The 15,173-nt window shown below is 43.2% G+C and overlaps 1 protein-coding gene across 1 annotated transcript in view; it reads right to left on the bottom strand.

Moving 5' to 3' along the window:
- The window catches only part of LOC122939886 (alpha-2-macroglobulin-like), a 277,231-nt gene that overhangs the window by 106,807 nt on the left and 155,251 nt on the right, over positions 1-15,173 (bottom strand). Inside the window, exons 15-17 of the mRNA XM_044296073.1 lie at positions 9,976-10,125; positions 9,685-9,831; positions 7,175-7,226 (exon numbers count right to left, since the gene is read on the bottom strand). Of these exons, the coding sequence (XP_044152008.1) occupies positions 7,175-7,226; positions 9,685-9,831; positions 9,976-10,125 (349 nt within the window). The remainder of the gene's footprint in view (positions 1-7,174; positions 7,227-9,684; positions 9,832-9,975; positions 10,126-15,173) is intronic.

Here is a 15,173-nt window from a genome sequence, read left to right as displayed (position 1 = left end):
GCTAAAGAAACGTAATGGCGTATGTTTCGGATGGCGTACTGTATATGTCACGGATGTGTATTAAACGCACACTATAGACAATAAATGTGGCGCTGATTATTTGAATTTACACAAAAAGACACAGTTTGCGGATGATGTACAGAATATGTCAATAATAGGTATTAAAGAAAAATATCTTGCTTCTGTCAAACACACAGTAGTCCTTAAAAGGACTTTGGGGTCTTTCAAAAGCTTTCTGCGAATAATAACTGAGAATTTCGCTCCCTACACTGACTTTCCCTTCCTACCCTCTGCTCGGCCTGACTATGACTGATCCGAGCACGTGTCATCGGGTGCTATATAGCACCCAATGACACGTTGCGGCCAGCTAATCACTGTAATGCCAGCAGCTAACATGGCTACTGGCATTACAGTGATGGCAGTACTTAACTGCAGGTTTATTGGCTGCTTAGCAGCTGCATAAAATGCGGGGAGGAGACTCAAGCATGGCGCTCAAGCACCTGTGGTACCCGGCCGAGTACCGCCATGTGCCAAGCATAGCGATGCTCGAGCCGAACCGGTATTCGGCCGAGCGTGCTCGCTCATCACTAATTATTACTGTTTTATGGTAAATAGATTTATTAGCATCTATGGGTGAAATAAATGTACATATATACATACAGTGCTATTGACACATAAAAACTAATCTACCACTGACAATCCCCTCTCTATAAAGAGACACTGTCACCTGGATTTTACTTACTGAGCTAATAACATCACCACATCAGTCTCCACAATGTACATTAAAATATACTAGTATTACTGCCCTGTGTCTTTTATTTTGTCTATAAAATCTTATTTTTAAATATGCAAAGTACCTCAATAAGGAGCCCAAGAGGGACGTCCCTCCAGCAGTTGGAGCCCAGCCGCGCCCATTTCTTCGGAGCCCAGCACCGCCCCACTACTAATTTATTCCTTCCTCTTCTCCGACGTAATGTTTGTGCAGCGCCCGTAATCCCGCACATGCGCCCTGGATACACATGTCAGCTCCCGCGCAGTGTCCTGGCATCAGCTTCACTCGACCCGGAAATGAAGAGCGTAGCGGCGTGACTTGCCGGGCGGGCGGAGGACAGAGGAGCAGGAGCGGCGAAGCTGGCACATGCGCAATGACTTCTGTGAGGCCGATGCCAGGACATAGCGCGGGCGCTGTGGAATTACGGGCGCTGCACAAACATTACGTCAACGAAGGGGAGTGAATAAATTAGCAGTGGGGCGGTGCTGGGCTCTGAAGTAATAGGAGCGGCTGGGCTCCAACTGCTGGAGGGACGTCCCCTTGGGCTCCTTATTGAGGTACTTTGCATATTTATAAAACCGATTTTATAGACAAAATAAAAGACACAGGGCAGTAATACTAGTATATTTTAATGTAAATCGTGGAGACTGATGTGGTGATGTTATTAGCTCAGTAAGTAAAATCCTGCTGACAGTGTCCCTTTAATGTACGGATTTGTATACACAGAACGCAGATAAAATATAATGGATCCACTACTGGAACATATTTTTGATTACTTAGGCCCCTTTCACATGGGCGAGTTTTCCGTGCGGGTGCGATGCGTGCGGTGAACGTATTGCACCCGCACTGAATCCTGACCCATTCATTTCTATGGGGCTGTGCACATGAGCGGTGATTTTCACGCATCACTTGTGCGTTGAGTGAAAATCGCAGCATGCTCTATATTGTCCACTTTTCACGCGACGCAGGCCCCATAGAAGTGAATGGGAAGTGTGAAAATCGCATAGCATCCGCAAGCAAGTGCGGATGCGGTGCGATTTTCACGCACGGTTGCTAGGAGACGATCGGGATGGAGACCCGATCATTATTATTTTCCCTTATAACATGGTTATAAGGGAAAATAATAGCATTCTGAATACAGAATGCATAGTAAAACAGTGCTGGAGGGGTTAAAATGTTTTTTTTTTAAAATTTAACTCACCTTAGTCCACTTGATCGCGAAGCCCGGCATCTCCTTGTGTCTCCTTTGTTGAATAGGACCTGTGGTGAGCATTAAATACAGGTAAAGGACCTTTGATGACGTCACTCCGGTCATCACATGGTACGTTACATGATCTTTTACCATGGTGATTCATCATAGTAAAAGACCATGTGATGACCGGAATGACATCATCAAAGGTCCTTTACCTGTATTTAATGCTCACCACAGGTCCTATTCAACAAAGGAGACACAAGGAGATGCCGGGCTTCGCGATCAAGTGGACTAAGGTGAGTTAAATTATTTTTTATTTTTTTAACCCCTCCAGCGCTGTTTTACTATGCATTCTGTATTCAGAATGCTATTATTTTCCTTTATAACCATGTTATAAGGGAAAATAATACAATCTTCAGAACATCAAGCCCAAACTTCTGTGAAGAAGTTCGGGTTTGGGTACCAAACATGCGTGATTTTTCTCACGCGAGTGCAAAACACATTACAATGTTTAGCACTCGCGTGGAAAAATCGCGCATTTTCCCGCAACGCACCCGCCTCTTATCCGGGCCAAAAATAAGACGCCCGTGTGAAAGAGGCCTTATAGGTAAGAATTGATAAAGATAAAATATCACTCATACAACTGATGAAGGCTTATTATATAATATACACTCACCTAAAGAATTATTAGGAACACCATACTAATACGGTGTTGGACCCCCTTTTTCCTTCAGAACTGCCTTAATTCTACGTGGCATTGATTCAACAAGGTGCTGATAGCATTCTTTAGAAATGTTGGCCCATATTGATAGGATAGCATCTTGCAGTTGATGGAGATTTGAGGGATGCACATCCAGGGCACGAAGCTCCCGTTCCACCACATCCCAAAGATGCTCTATTGGGTTGAGATCTGGTGACTGTGGGGGCCATTTTAGTACAGTGAACTCATTGTCATGTTCAAGAAACCAATTTGAAATGATTCGAGCTTTGTGACATGGTGCATTATCCTGCTGGAAGTAGCCATCAGAGGATGGTACATGGTGGTCATGAAGGGATGGACATGGTCAGAAACAATGCTCAGGTAGCCCGTGGCATTTAAACGATGGCCAATTGGCACTAAGGGGCCTAAAGTGTGCCCAGAAAACATCCCCCACACCATTACACCACCACCAGCCTGCACAGTGGTAACAAGGCATGATGGATACATGTTCTCATTCTGTTTACGCCAAATTTGGACTCTACCATTTGAATGTCTCAACAGAAATAGAGACTCATGAGACCAGGCAACATTTTTCCAGTCTTCAACAGTCCAATTTTGGTGAGCTCGTGCAAATTGTAGCCTCTTTTTCCTATTTGTAGTGGAGATGAGAGGTACCCGGTGGGGTCTTCTGCTGTTGTAGCCCATCCGCCTCAAGGTTGTGCGTGTTGTGGCTTCACAAATGCTTTGCTGCAGACCTCGGTTGTAACGAGTGGTTATTTCAGTCAACGTTGCTCTTCTATCAGCTTGAATCAGTCGGCCCCCTTCTCTTCTGACCTCTAGCATCAACAAGGCATTTTCCCCCACAGGACTGCCGCATACTGGATGTTTTTCCCTTTTCACACCATTCTTTGTAAACCCTAGAAATGGTTGTGCGTGAAAATCCCAGTAACTGAGCAGATTGTGAAATACTCAGACCGGCCCGTCTGGCACCAACAACCATGCCACGCTCAAAATTAGCTTAAATCACCTTTCTTTCCCATTCTGACATTCAGTTTGGAGTTCAGGAGATTGTCTTGACCAGGACCACAACCCTACATGCATTGAAGCAACTGCCATGTGATTGGTTGACTAGATAATCGCATTAATGAGAACTAGAACAGGTGTTCCTAATAATTCTTTAGGTGAGTGTATAGTAAATAAAGAAAATAATACAATAAAAGTCTATAAAAATGTATTGTCCAGGTTTTAGGATAAAAAGACATCGGCAGTATATTTTTATAACATTTTATTGTTTTTTCTTCTTTATTTACTATATATTATATAAAAAGCCTTCTTGGATATTTTACCATTGCAATCCTTAACCTCTAAGTAATCAAAATTTGCTCCAGTAGTGGGTCCATTCAATTTTTTATCTTTTTATTTTTTATTTTTACATTGCAAGGGCCCTGTAATTAGTGAAATCATATATGGTAATCCTTATATTTTTTGTGCATTATTTTGTATATCGTACAGTATATACATCCACATACATGAAAGAGAGGAGATTGTCAGTGATAATTTTATGAGTCAATTGTATGTGCATATATTTTACCCATACACATGAGAAAGCATTAACTAATCTTAACTAATAAATCTATTTATAATATAGAGGTAATAATGATACCAAAGCTTTGTTTCAGTGCATAGTGAGCTGCCAATAAGTGAAAAACCAACAGGTATTGAGATATAACCCTTTTCTCCATTCTGATACTGGAGCACCCACACAATATTATTGTACACCGGGAAAGCTGGGTAATAAGTCTGTAATATTATTGTACACCGAGAAAGCTGGGTAATAAGTCAGTGATAATATCTGATACCGGGAAAGCTGGGTAATAAGTCAGTGATAATATTGTACACCGGGAAAGCTGGGTAATAAGTCAGTGATAATATCTGATACCGGGAAAGCTGGGTAATAAGTCAGTGATAATATTGTACACCGGGAAAGCTGGGTAATAAGTCTGTAATATTATTGTACACCGGGAAAGCTGGGTAATAAGTCAGTGATAATATCTGATACCGGGAAAGCTGGGTAATAAGTCAGTGATAATATTGTACACCGGGAAAGCTGGGTAATAAGTCTGTAATAATATTGTACACCGGGAAAGCTGGGTAATAAGTCAGTGATAATATTGTACACCGGGAAAGCTGGGTAATAAGTCTTTAATAATATTGTACACCGGGAAAGCTGGGTAATAAGTCAGTGATAATATCAGACATCGGGAAAGCTGGGTAATAAGTCAGTGATAATATCAGACACCGGGAAAGCTGGGTAATAAGTCAGTGATAATATCAGACACCGGGAAAGCTGGGTAATAAGTCAGTGATAATATCAGACACCGGGAAAGCTGGGTAATAAGTCTGTAATAATATTGTACACCGGGAAAGCTGGGTAATAAGTCAGTGATAATATCAGACATCGGGAAAGCTGGGTAATAAGTCAGTGATAATATTGTACACCGGGAAAGCTGGGTAATAAGTCTGTAATAATATTGTACACCGGGAAAGCTGGGTAATAAGTCTGTAATAATATTGTACACTGGGAAAGCTGGGTAATAAGTCAGTGATAATATCAGACATCGGGAAAGCTGGGTAATAAGTCAGTGATAATATTGTACACCGGGAAAGCTGGGTAATAAGTCAGTGATAATATCAGACATCGGGAAAGCTGGGTAATAAGTCAGTGAATATATCGATCTATATCTAGCACAGATCATATGGCTACTAGCTAACATGCATTTGGGCTGTAGTGATTTATTGTTTTTGCTGTACAGAATGGGTTTGTAACACAGGTTTTATGTGTAAAAGTGTATTAGAATGCAGGACAGCCACAAGTTACTCCATTAGTTCACTAGCATTGGTCAGTGGTCACTGAGTGATTCCCCAGCAGGGGGATGGGCTTTACATACTCTGCAGGCTCCAGAAGGATGACTCATCTACATGAACGAGCTGAGCTCTCAGGGTGAGTCATGAGGAGGCGTGGCCTTCACTCAACTGCCGGAGCCAAACCAGGAAGTTATCAGGACATCTACTGCTGGTAAGATTGAAAAAGCAAAGTAAGACAACCCCTTTAAGGCTGGATCCGGATCAATGCCTTTCAATGGGCATTAATTCCGGATCCGGCCTTGCGTCAAGTGTTCAGGATTTTTGGCCGGAGCAAAAAGCGCAGCATGCTGCGGTATTTTCTCCGGCCAAAAAACGTTCCGGTCCGGAACTGAAGACATCCTGATGCATCCTGAACGGATTTCACTCCATTCAGAATGCATTAGGATAAAACTGATCAGGATTCTTCCGGCATAGAGCCCCGACGACGGAACTCTATGCCGGAAGAAAAGAACGCTGGTGTGAAAGAGCCCTAAGCCGTTCAGGATGCATCAGGATGTCTTCAGTTCAGTCGTTTTGACTAATCTGGTAAAAGATAAAACCGTGGCATGGTTACAGAGCATACGGTTTTATCTCCGGCCAAAAAAAACTGAAGACATGTCTGAATTTTTCGCATAGGAATGTATTAGTGCCGGAATTCCGGATCCGTCCTTCCGGCCTGCGTATGAGCAGACCGGTAAAAATGTGAAAAAAAGATACAAGACGGATCCGTCTGTCCGCATGACAAGCGGAGAGACGGATCTGTCCTTGCAATGCATTTGTGAGACGGATCCGCATCCAGATCCGTCTCACAAATGCTTTCAGTCAGCGGCAGATCGGCGGATCCGGCGGGCAGTTCCGACAATGGAACTGCCCGCCAGATCACACTGACGCAAGTGTGAAAATAGCCTTAGTGTCGGATACGGCATGCGCAGACCTTTAAAAATTTGAAAAAAAAAAATTACCGGATCCGTTTTGCCTGATGACACAGGAAAAAGGATCCGGTATTGCAATGCATTTTTCTGACAGATCAGGCATTTTTAAGACTGATCAGGATCCTCATCAGTCTGAAAAATGCCTGATCAGTCAGAAAAAATGACATGCGTTTGCATACAGTTTGCCTGATCAGGCAGGCAGTTCAGGCAACGGAACTGCCTGCCGGAATCAAACAACGCAAGTGTGAAAGTCCCCTAATGTATTGTGATTGTTCATATTACCTCCTTTGCTGACTTGATTCATTCTTCGATCAGAAATTACACTGCTCGTATCCTGGGGTTATGACCACCTTGCGATCCAGCAGTGGTGGTGGTGCTTGTACACTATAGGAAAAAGCACCTATGCTCACTCCTGCACCTGAGAGACCAGTGTCCGTTTCTACAGTGGGCAACCACGGCCACCGCTACAGCATAGATACAAGGTGGCCAGGACAGCTCCTGTCCAGTACATTTTCCAACAGTTGCTCGGTTACGAGGGCATTGTAGCTTGCTCTGTTATAGGCACCGTGCTCTGTTCTGGGAGCATAACATATAGAAAGGGAATTTACAATGTACTGGTGTACCCTCAGGAGAGGACTCTTGTATGAATCCACTTCCTTTTTTAGGAGATTTACCTATTCTTGTACTTTGTATATTAGCACTTGTCATGATTTTTAGGCTCAAGTTCTGTAAGAAGAAAAGAAAAAATTATTTGCCTTTTTTTCATATCAAAAATACAATACTGTCTATTCATGCATATGTTATATGAAACCTGCTAGATGAGCAGTCCTAGGTAACCTTAAAGTCACTTACAGAGATTGTTTGGGCCCTGAAAAAAAAAAAATGGGGATGGCCGGACAGGGTATGTGAAAAAGAAACTCATTCACTTGCTCTGGTTGTATCACTTTCTGCAATGCGTCTCTGTTCCCAACTGGCTGGAAGTGTGACATGCTGAGACCCCGGCTGACCCCTTGCCAGCCAATCAGTTACCCTAGGGGTGACATATGCATACTTGGCACATAACTTTCCCAGGCAGGCAGCGACCATAAGTGGCAGGAGCAGAGATGCTATGACCAACCATCCCCGTTTTGTTTTTGGTGGTGGGGCGGACTATCCATTTAAAGGGGTTTTACAAGATAAGGATAGATTATTGGCAATTATCAGATTGGCGATGGTCAGACATCTGGCTCCCCTGCCCATCAGGTGTTTGAGGTACTTGCAGTGCTACTGTGAGCGCCGCAGCCTCTTCTCAGTGTACCAAGTACAGCATCGTCTATGTCCATTGCATAGTGGGTGTGCTTGGCAGCCTTATTCACATGAATCGGACAAAGCTGCTCCTAGGCCACGTGACCCATGAACATAACGTCATCAGAGTGCACGGCCTCTTCCAACTGCTGATTGGTGGGGGAGCTGGGTGTCAGACCCCTGCAGATCTTGATGACCTATTCTGAGGATAGGTCATCAATATCAAATCTCAGACAACCTCTTTAAGCCACTAGAGGGAACTTCTGATGAAGCACTGTTGTCTGCCCTGTTATGGAGGGCACTGAGACCTGCTATGTTATATGCCAATGGTGCTGAGCCCTGGAGGAGCCGGAGTGGAGAAAAGGACTGGTAGTGGTCCTGACGAAGTATTGCGTCATGATGTACTCCCTCAGGCCACTGCACTCTGGGGATCGGTGCAGTGAAAATATAGTATTGAAGGATGAGGCCAGAATACAATACAATGTACAACTTCAAATACATTTAATAGCACCAGAATTTGACTGCAGTCTTCTCTGGTACAAGTAAGGATTATGGAGGCAGGTTGGATGTCTGTAATTTAGCACAGGTTCTACTGGCTTAGTAAAGATCTGGGTGATGGGTGTCTTAGCCATAGTCCCTCACCTCACAGCAGTATCTTCAAATGCTGGATTTAGCTGTTCACTCTGCTGTGGCACAAAGTTAGCTGTCTGGGCTCGAGCAGCGAGATCTCCAGCTTCAGCAGGACTGCACCAGGAAAGAAGCGCTATGAAGCCCCATGGTGACATGGCAGCATCCTTAGCAACAGGATGCAATGCTTTGTTTCTCCCCACAGCTGGCGTGTGCTGGTGGAAACTAGCAGTGGGTTGATTGCTCAGGTGTTCTATTCCTGTGTGCTGTGTTCTGACTAATGGAGTATTGAGCTATCAGATTATGATCCTGGAACTCAATGCTCTATTTAAACCCCTTCCTGGCCAGATAGTATTGCCAGTCATAGATTCTTACTCCCTAGCTGTGCTCCTGGTTCTGTTCTGTGTGTGTTTGGATTAGTAATTGAATTGACCTAGGCTTGCCTTTGATTACTCTCTGTCTCGTAATTTGGTACTGTGTCTCCTGTCTGGTTATGACTTTGGCTTTGTGTAGTTTCTTCTGTGTGTGTGTAAGTCCTGCACCTAGCAGAGTAGGGAATGTCGACCAGTTGTAGACTTGCCGTCTAGGGTTACAGTTAGGGTCCACTGTCTGTGTGTTCCTGCCTACTGTGCTTACATGCCGTATCTCTTCTCAAGGATTTACTTGAGGGTTAGGATAAGGTCTCTATCTCTAGAGAATCAGTAGCAGGAGCCCTGACGTGTTCTTTGTCTCCAAGAAGGGAGGAGCAGTGTGGTTAGCCCTGTTCCTGTCAAACTTTGCCAATCATTACTTACTGGTAATAATGGCCATACATAAAAAAATACATAACAACATAACATACAATACAACACAATACAATACATAAGTATTTACAACTTGTTGTACCCCCAGGTCTGGGGTACTACACTTGCACACTATAGAATGAGGCCCCAGCCTGCCTGGAGGCTGGGACTGCAGGTGTGCATTTAGACAGGCACATTTTCCTGTAGTGTGCAAGCGCAGCCACCTTTGCTGGATTACTGGGTGGCTATAATCCCTGGAAACTAGTGTATTATGTGATTGAAAAATGAATGAAGCCAGCAAAGGCGACGATATGGACATTAAAAATGCCACTTTCTGAAGTAATAAAGCGCCTTTAGGTTTGCCATGCACATTAGATCAAAGTGGGGCAAATCTGACTATATTTTCAGAACCGTGGGTTGAGGTAATGTTAAGTAATTCCCTATATACTTGAATAAAAGACATAAAATATATATAAAGTCAATAAATGTACCTCAAAATAGGTGCACACATCATCTTCGTTCCTATCTCTTCGACCCTTATATCTAAAATAGTAAGATCTTCTCGATTTACATTTCTTTTCATCCTCAACTTGTCTGTTATATGTATGTGAACTGGAAATTGGGAAAAGATCAAAAACCTTGGGAAATGAAATGTGGAGAATGTGATTAGCAGAGCGAACAGGATGCTGGGACCAACTTCACTTATTTGTGCAGGTAATGTGGTTGACCTCACGTGCTTACATCTGTTAACAGAATAAAAAAAGACTGTGCAAATTAATTACTTTAGTAGCGGTTAGCTCATTGTCTGGTTTCATCAGTACCACACTCTTATCCACCACTCGCAGACCACAGAGAGATCCAGGAGCAGCCGCAACCTGGAGAGACACATCTGATTTTGGAAGAACTTCACCCGGGAGGAATTTGACTGATACCTGTCAATAGAGAGAAATTATACACCATAGCAGGACTGCAAAGATACAATGTACTCAAAGAACTAACCTCACCATATGAATACTAAGATCTGAGACCCATAGGAAATCCCCACAGCCTACTCCGTTACTTCACTTTCTCCCACTGAACAGCCCCATCATCAGGATATTAGTTATAGCTGCCAAAGGTGGACTACAGCCAACTATACATATTAATTAGGGATGAGTGAATCGACTTTGGATGAAACATCTGAAGTCGATTTGCATAAAACTTAGTTCCAATACTGTACGGAGTAGGAGCTCCGTACAGTATTAGAATGCATTGGCTCCGATGAGCCAAAGTTTTTACTTTGTGAAGTCTCGCGAGACTTCGGGTAATAACTAGTGATGAGCGGGAGGTGCCATATTCGACTTCGCGATATTTCGATTGAATATTCGTGTTATATTCGTCGAAATCGAATATTCGTAATTATTCCAATTATCGCGAATAATATGCCATTTAATAAATCGCGTATTGAGATTTTACTTTTGATATTATAAGGCAACGTTCCTATGACTAATTGACTATGGCTAGGCTAATACGTGTATTTTACGAAATTTCGTAATATTGCTCTAACTTTGTCTTTTAGAATATTACAAATATTCTAAAAGACGAAGTTAGAGCAATATTACGAAATTTCGTAAAATACACATATAGATTGTAATTTAGCTAATATAGTGCCATAATTCTTATTTTTTTCTCAAATTTTTGTGCCTCTTCTGAACTTAAGTTTTGTAAAATACGTACATTATTAAAAAAATGACTATAGCAGTATATTAGCTAAATTACAATCTATATGTGTATTTCACGAATATTCTTAATATTGCTCTAACTTCGTCTTTTAGAATATTCGTAATATTGCTCTAACTTCGTCTTTTAGAATATTCGTAATATTGCTCTAACTTCGTCTTTTAGAATATTACGAATATTCTAAAAGACGAAGTTAGAGCAATGTGTGGCGAAACCAACCTCGCCACAGTGTTTTGTAGGGGGCTGTTTGCCAGCCTCCTGCCCTGGGATTATGGTCCCTTAAGTTATTGGGTCTTAAGGCACTTGGGACTGAGCCCTCTGTCCCTGGATTGCATCATTTGCCTTACTTGCTTGGATTTTACTATTCCCATGGTGAGAACAATAGATAGCGGCCATTTTAACTCACAGACACTGTTCTGACTTTTCAACACGGTGCTATCTTGCCTGTATTTGGTGCACAGAGACATCATTCAGTAGTTTGAAACTACCAAACAGGGGACACATTTATTAGTGACTATTTTCTGTATAACTTGTATATTTTCGGTGTAACTGGCATAAAACTGTATCTTCCAAACTACTGAACGGATGTGGGTGAATTTTGGAAAATCACAAATGAATGTACAACACTTATCTTGTAGAAGACTGGGAAATAGGATCAGCATGCACACACACTCCAGGAAGTTGTATAAACCGCACACTAATGCATTATGGGGAGGAATTTAAAGGGATGCAATCAGTCCAACTACATGACAGCTGAGAGAGGCTAACGAGATGAGGAACTGAAAACCAAAACAAAGGAAGCTCAAGGAGGAGGTTCTGAAAGGCATCTGTCAGAGCTTCTCAGATGTCTGGTGGTGACATTGAACCAAGGACACCAGCCAAACCAATGTCACCACCAGACATCTGAGAAGCTCTGACAGATACCTTTCAGAACCTCCTCCTTGAGCTTCCTTTGTTTTGGTTTTCAGTTCCTCATCTCGTTAGCCTCTCTCAGCTGTCATGTAGTTGGACTGATTGCATCCCTTTAAATTCCTCCCCATAATGCATTAGTGTGCGGTTTATACAACTTCCTGGAGTGTGTGTGCATGCTGATCCTATTTCCCATTCTTCTACAAGATAAGTGTTGTACATTAATTTGTGATTTTCTGTTTGCTGGATCCCAGGTGACCCTGACTCCCTCCGTGTCTAGTGTAGGGAGCCGGTGGTCGTGTCCCCTCACTATTATAGGGTGTTCAGGTGTTATACAGTCGAGGTACGAGGATATGCGATCATCTACCATTCGGATTTTCGCATAGGCTGAGCAGTCAGGGAGAGTGCCAGGTCTGATGCAGGGGTCTCCCTTTTTGTTCCTTAGTTTTGGATCCAGTGAGTCATATATTCATTTTGTGTTGTCTTGTTTCCTGTACACCTTCTGTGACATTATAAACCGCCAAAACCGTCTCAAGCATGGATCCGGTTTCACTTTTGACTGAACGCTTCCAGGGTCTTTCATAGAAGGTAGCTGATCTCCGTAAGACTCTTTCTCAGTTTCAAGTGACCAGGTTCAGCTTGCGTTCATGGAGTTTGTTCTGAGCCTAAGATCTCGCTCCCGGATACATTCTCCGGGGGTAGTGAGAATTTTGTGCGTTTTAGAGAGACTTGCAAACTCCATTTTCGCCTTCTTCCCCATTCCTCTGGTGATAAGGAACGGAGGATGGGGATCATTATATCGCTGCTCAGGGGTAACGCTCAGTCGTGGGCCTTTTTGCTGCCGGTGGGGGCACGGCCCCTCCGTTCAGTGGATAAATTCTTTGATGATGATCCGGATCGTGTTGCTTTGGCTGAGTCTAGACTACGTCTGTTATGCCAGGGTAAACAATCCGCAGAGATATACTGCTCAGAATTTCGGAGATGGGCAGCTGATACTGGTTCGAATGATACTGCACTCCGAAGTCAATTTTGCCATGGTCTTTCAGAGGGATTGAAAGATGCATTTGCCTTTCATGAGAGGCCTATCTCCTTGGACTCTGCTATGTCTCAGGCCGTTCATATTGACAGGCGTCTTAGAGAGAGAGGAGAGATCACTCCTTCCTGTCATACTCAATCCCAGGACAGTGCAGCGGTCTAATTCTGTGCGCAGGGGTCTCATTCGCTGTCAGCCCCTTCTGAGCAGGAGCCCATGCAGCTGGGGTTGATTGCCTCTGACAATAGAAGATTCAGCCCGCATGGGAAGGTTTGTTTTTGTTTTGGAGGTATAAATCATTTGGCAAATGTTTGTCCCTCTAGGAGATTCAGGCAGTTTTTTGGGAGTAATAAAGAAACAAAAAGAAAAAAATCTTTTAAAAATGTTCCATCTGTTACTATTGGCAGGGCTGAGGCGGAAATTGAAGGTTTTCTGTTGCTTGTAGTTCCTGTTTTGTCCTGCCTGCCAGGGTGGCGCTAGAGAGCAAGAACATTTTTTGTGAGATTTTTGTAGATAGTGGAGCAGCTGTCAATCTCATTGATAATCAATTTGCGATAACTCATGGTTTCCAGGTATGCACTTTGGGAAAGGATATTCATGTTTTTGCTATTGATTCCGCTCCACTTTCTCAGAAATCATTAAAGGGCATAGTTCACAATATCCGTTTAATTGTGAGTGATGCTCATGTTGAGGATGTGTCATGTTTCGTCCTTAGCGGATTGCCTACTCCTCTTGTGTTGGGGCTACCCTGGCTCACTAAACATAACCCCACCATTGATTGGCAAGCGAGGCAAATAAATGGTTGGAGTGACTTTTGCAGAGAGAATTTCCTCACGACATCTGTTTCTGAGGTTTCTACTAAGGCTACTTTCACACTAGAGTTCGGCTGTCCGCTTGTGAGCTCCGTTTGAAGGGGCTCACAAGCGGACCCGAACGCTTCCGTCTAGCACTAATGCATTCTGAGTGGACGCGGATCCGGTCAGAATGCATCAGTCTGGCAGCGTTCAGCCTCCGCTCAGCTCAGCAGGCGGACACTTGAACGCTGCTTGCAGCGTTCGGGTGTCCGCCTGGCCGTGCGGAGGCGTGCGGATCCGTCCAGACTTACAATGTAAGTCAATGGGGACGGATCCGTTTGAAGATGACACACTATGGCTCATTCTTCAAACGGATCCGTCCCCCATTGACTTTACTTTGAAAGTCTGGACGGATCCGTCTGCGGCTACTTTCACACTTAGAAATATTTTAACAATATAATGCAGACGGATCCGTTCTGAACGCTAGTGTGAAAGTAGCCTTAGACTGTACCATCTTTTCTCTCTGAATTTTCGGATGTCTTCTCTGAGAGTGGAGTTCAGGATTTGCCCCCGCACAGGGAATACGATTCCCCAAATATAGAAACATAGAAACATAGAATGTGTCGGCAGATAAGAACCATTTGGCCCATCTAGTCTGCCCAATATACTAAATACTATGGATAGCCCCTGGCCTTATCTTATATGAAGGATGGCCTTATGCCTATCCCATGCATGCTTAAACTCCTTCACTGTATTTGCAGCTGCCACTTCTGAAGGAAGGCTATTCCATGCATCCACTACTCTCTCAGTAAAGTAATACTTCCTGATATTACTTTTAAACCTTTGCCCCTCTAATTTAAAACTATGTCCTCTTGTAGCAGTTTTTCTTCTTTTAAATATTCTTTCCTCTTTTACCTTGTTGATTCCCTTTATGTATTTAAAAGTTTCTATCATATCCCCTCTGTCTCGTCTTTCTTCCAAGCTATACATGTTAAGTTCCTTTAATCTTTCCTGGTAAGTTTTATCCTGCAATCCATGTACCAGTTTAGTAGCTCTTCTCTGAACTCTCTCCAAAGTATCAATATCCTTCTGGAGATATGGTCTCCAGTACTGAGCACAATACTCCAAATGAGTTCTCACTAGTGCTCTGTAGAGCGGCATGAGCACCTCCCTCTTTCTACTGGTAATTCCTCTTGCTATACACCCAAGCATTCTGCTAGCATTTCCTGCTGCTCTGTGACATTGTCTGCCTACCTTTAAGTCTTCTGAAATAATGATCCCTAAATCCCTTTCCTCAGATACTGAGGTTAGGACTGTATCACTGATTTTATATTCTGCTCTTGGGTTTTTACGTCCCAGGTGCATTATCTTGCACTTATCAACATTAAATTTTAGTTGCCAGATTTTTGACCATTCCTCTAGTTTTCCTAAGTCCTTTTCTATTTGGTGTATCCCTCCAGGAACTATTAATCTCATCCCAGGCGCCAAGCTGCCTAAATCTCGTTTATACAATCTCTCCCAACCT

The sequence above is a fragment of the Bufo gargarizans genome, chromosome 6 (genome assembly GCF_014858855.1).
Source record: "Bufo gargarizans isolate SCDJY-AF-19 chromosome 6, ASM1485885v1, whole genome shotgun sequence".
In the NCBI taxonomy this organism is placed as follows: Eukaryota; Metazoa; Chordata; class Amphibia; order Anura; family Bufonidae; genus Bufo; species Bufo gargarizans.
This window is presented reverse-complemented; position numbering and strand designations above follow the sequence as displayed.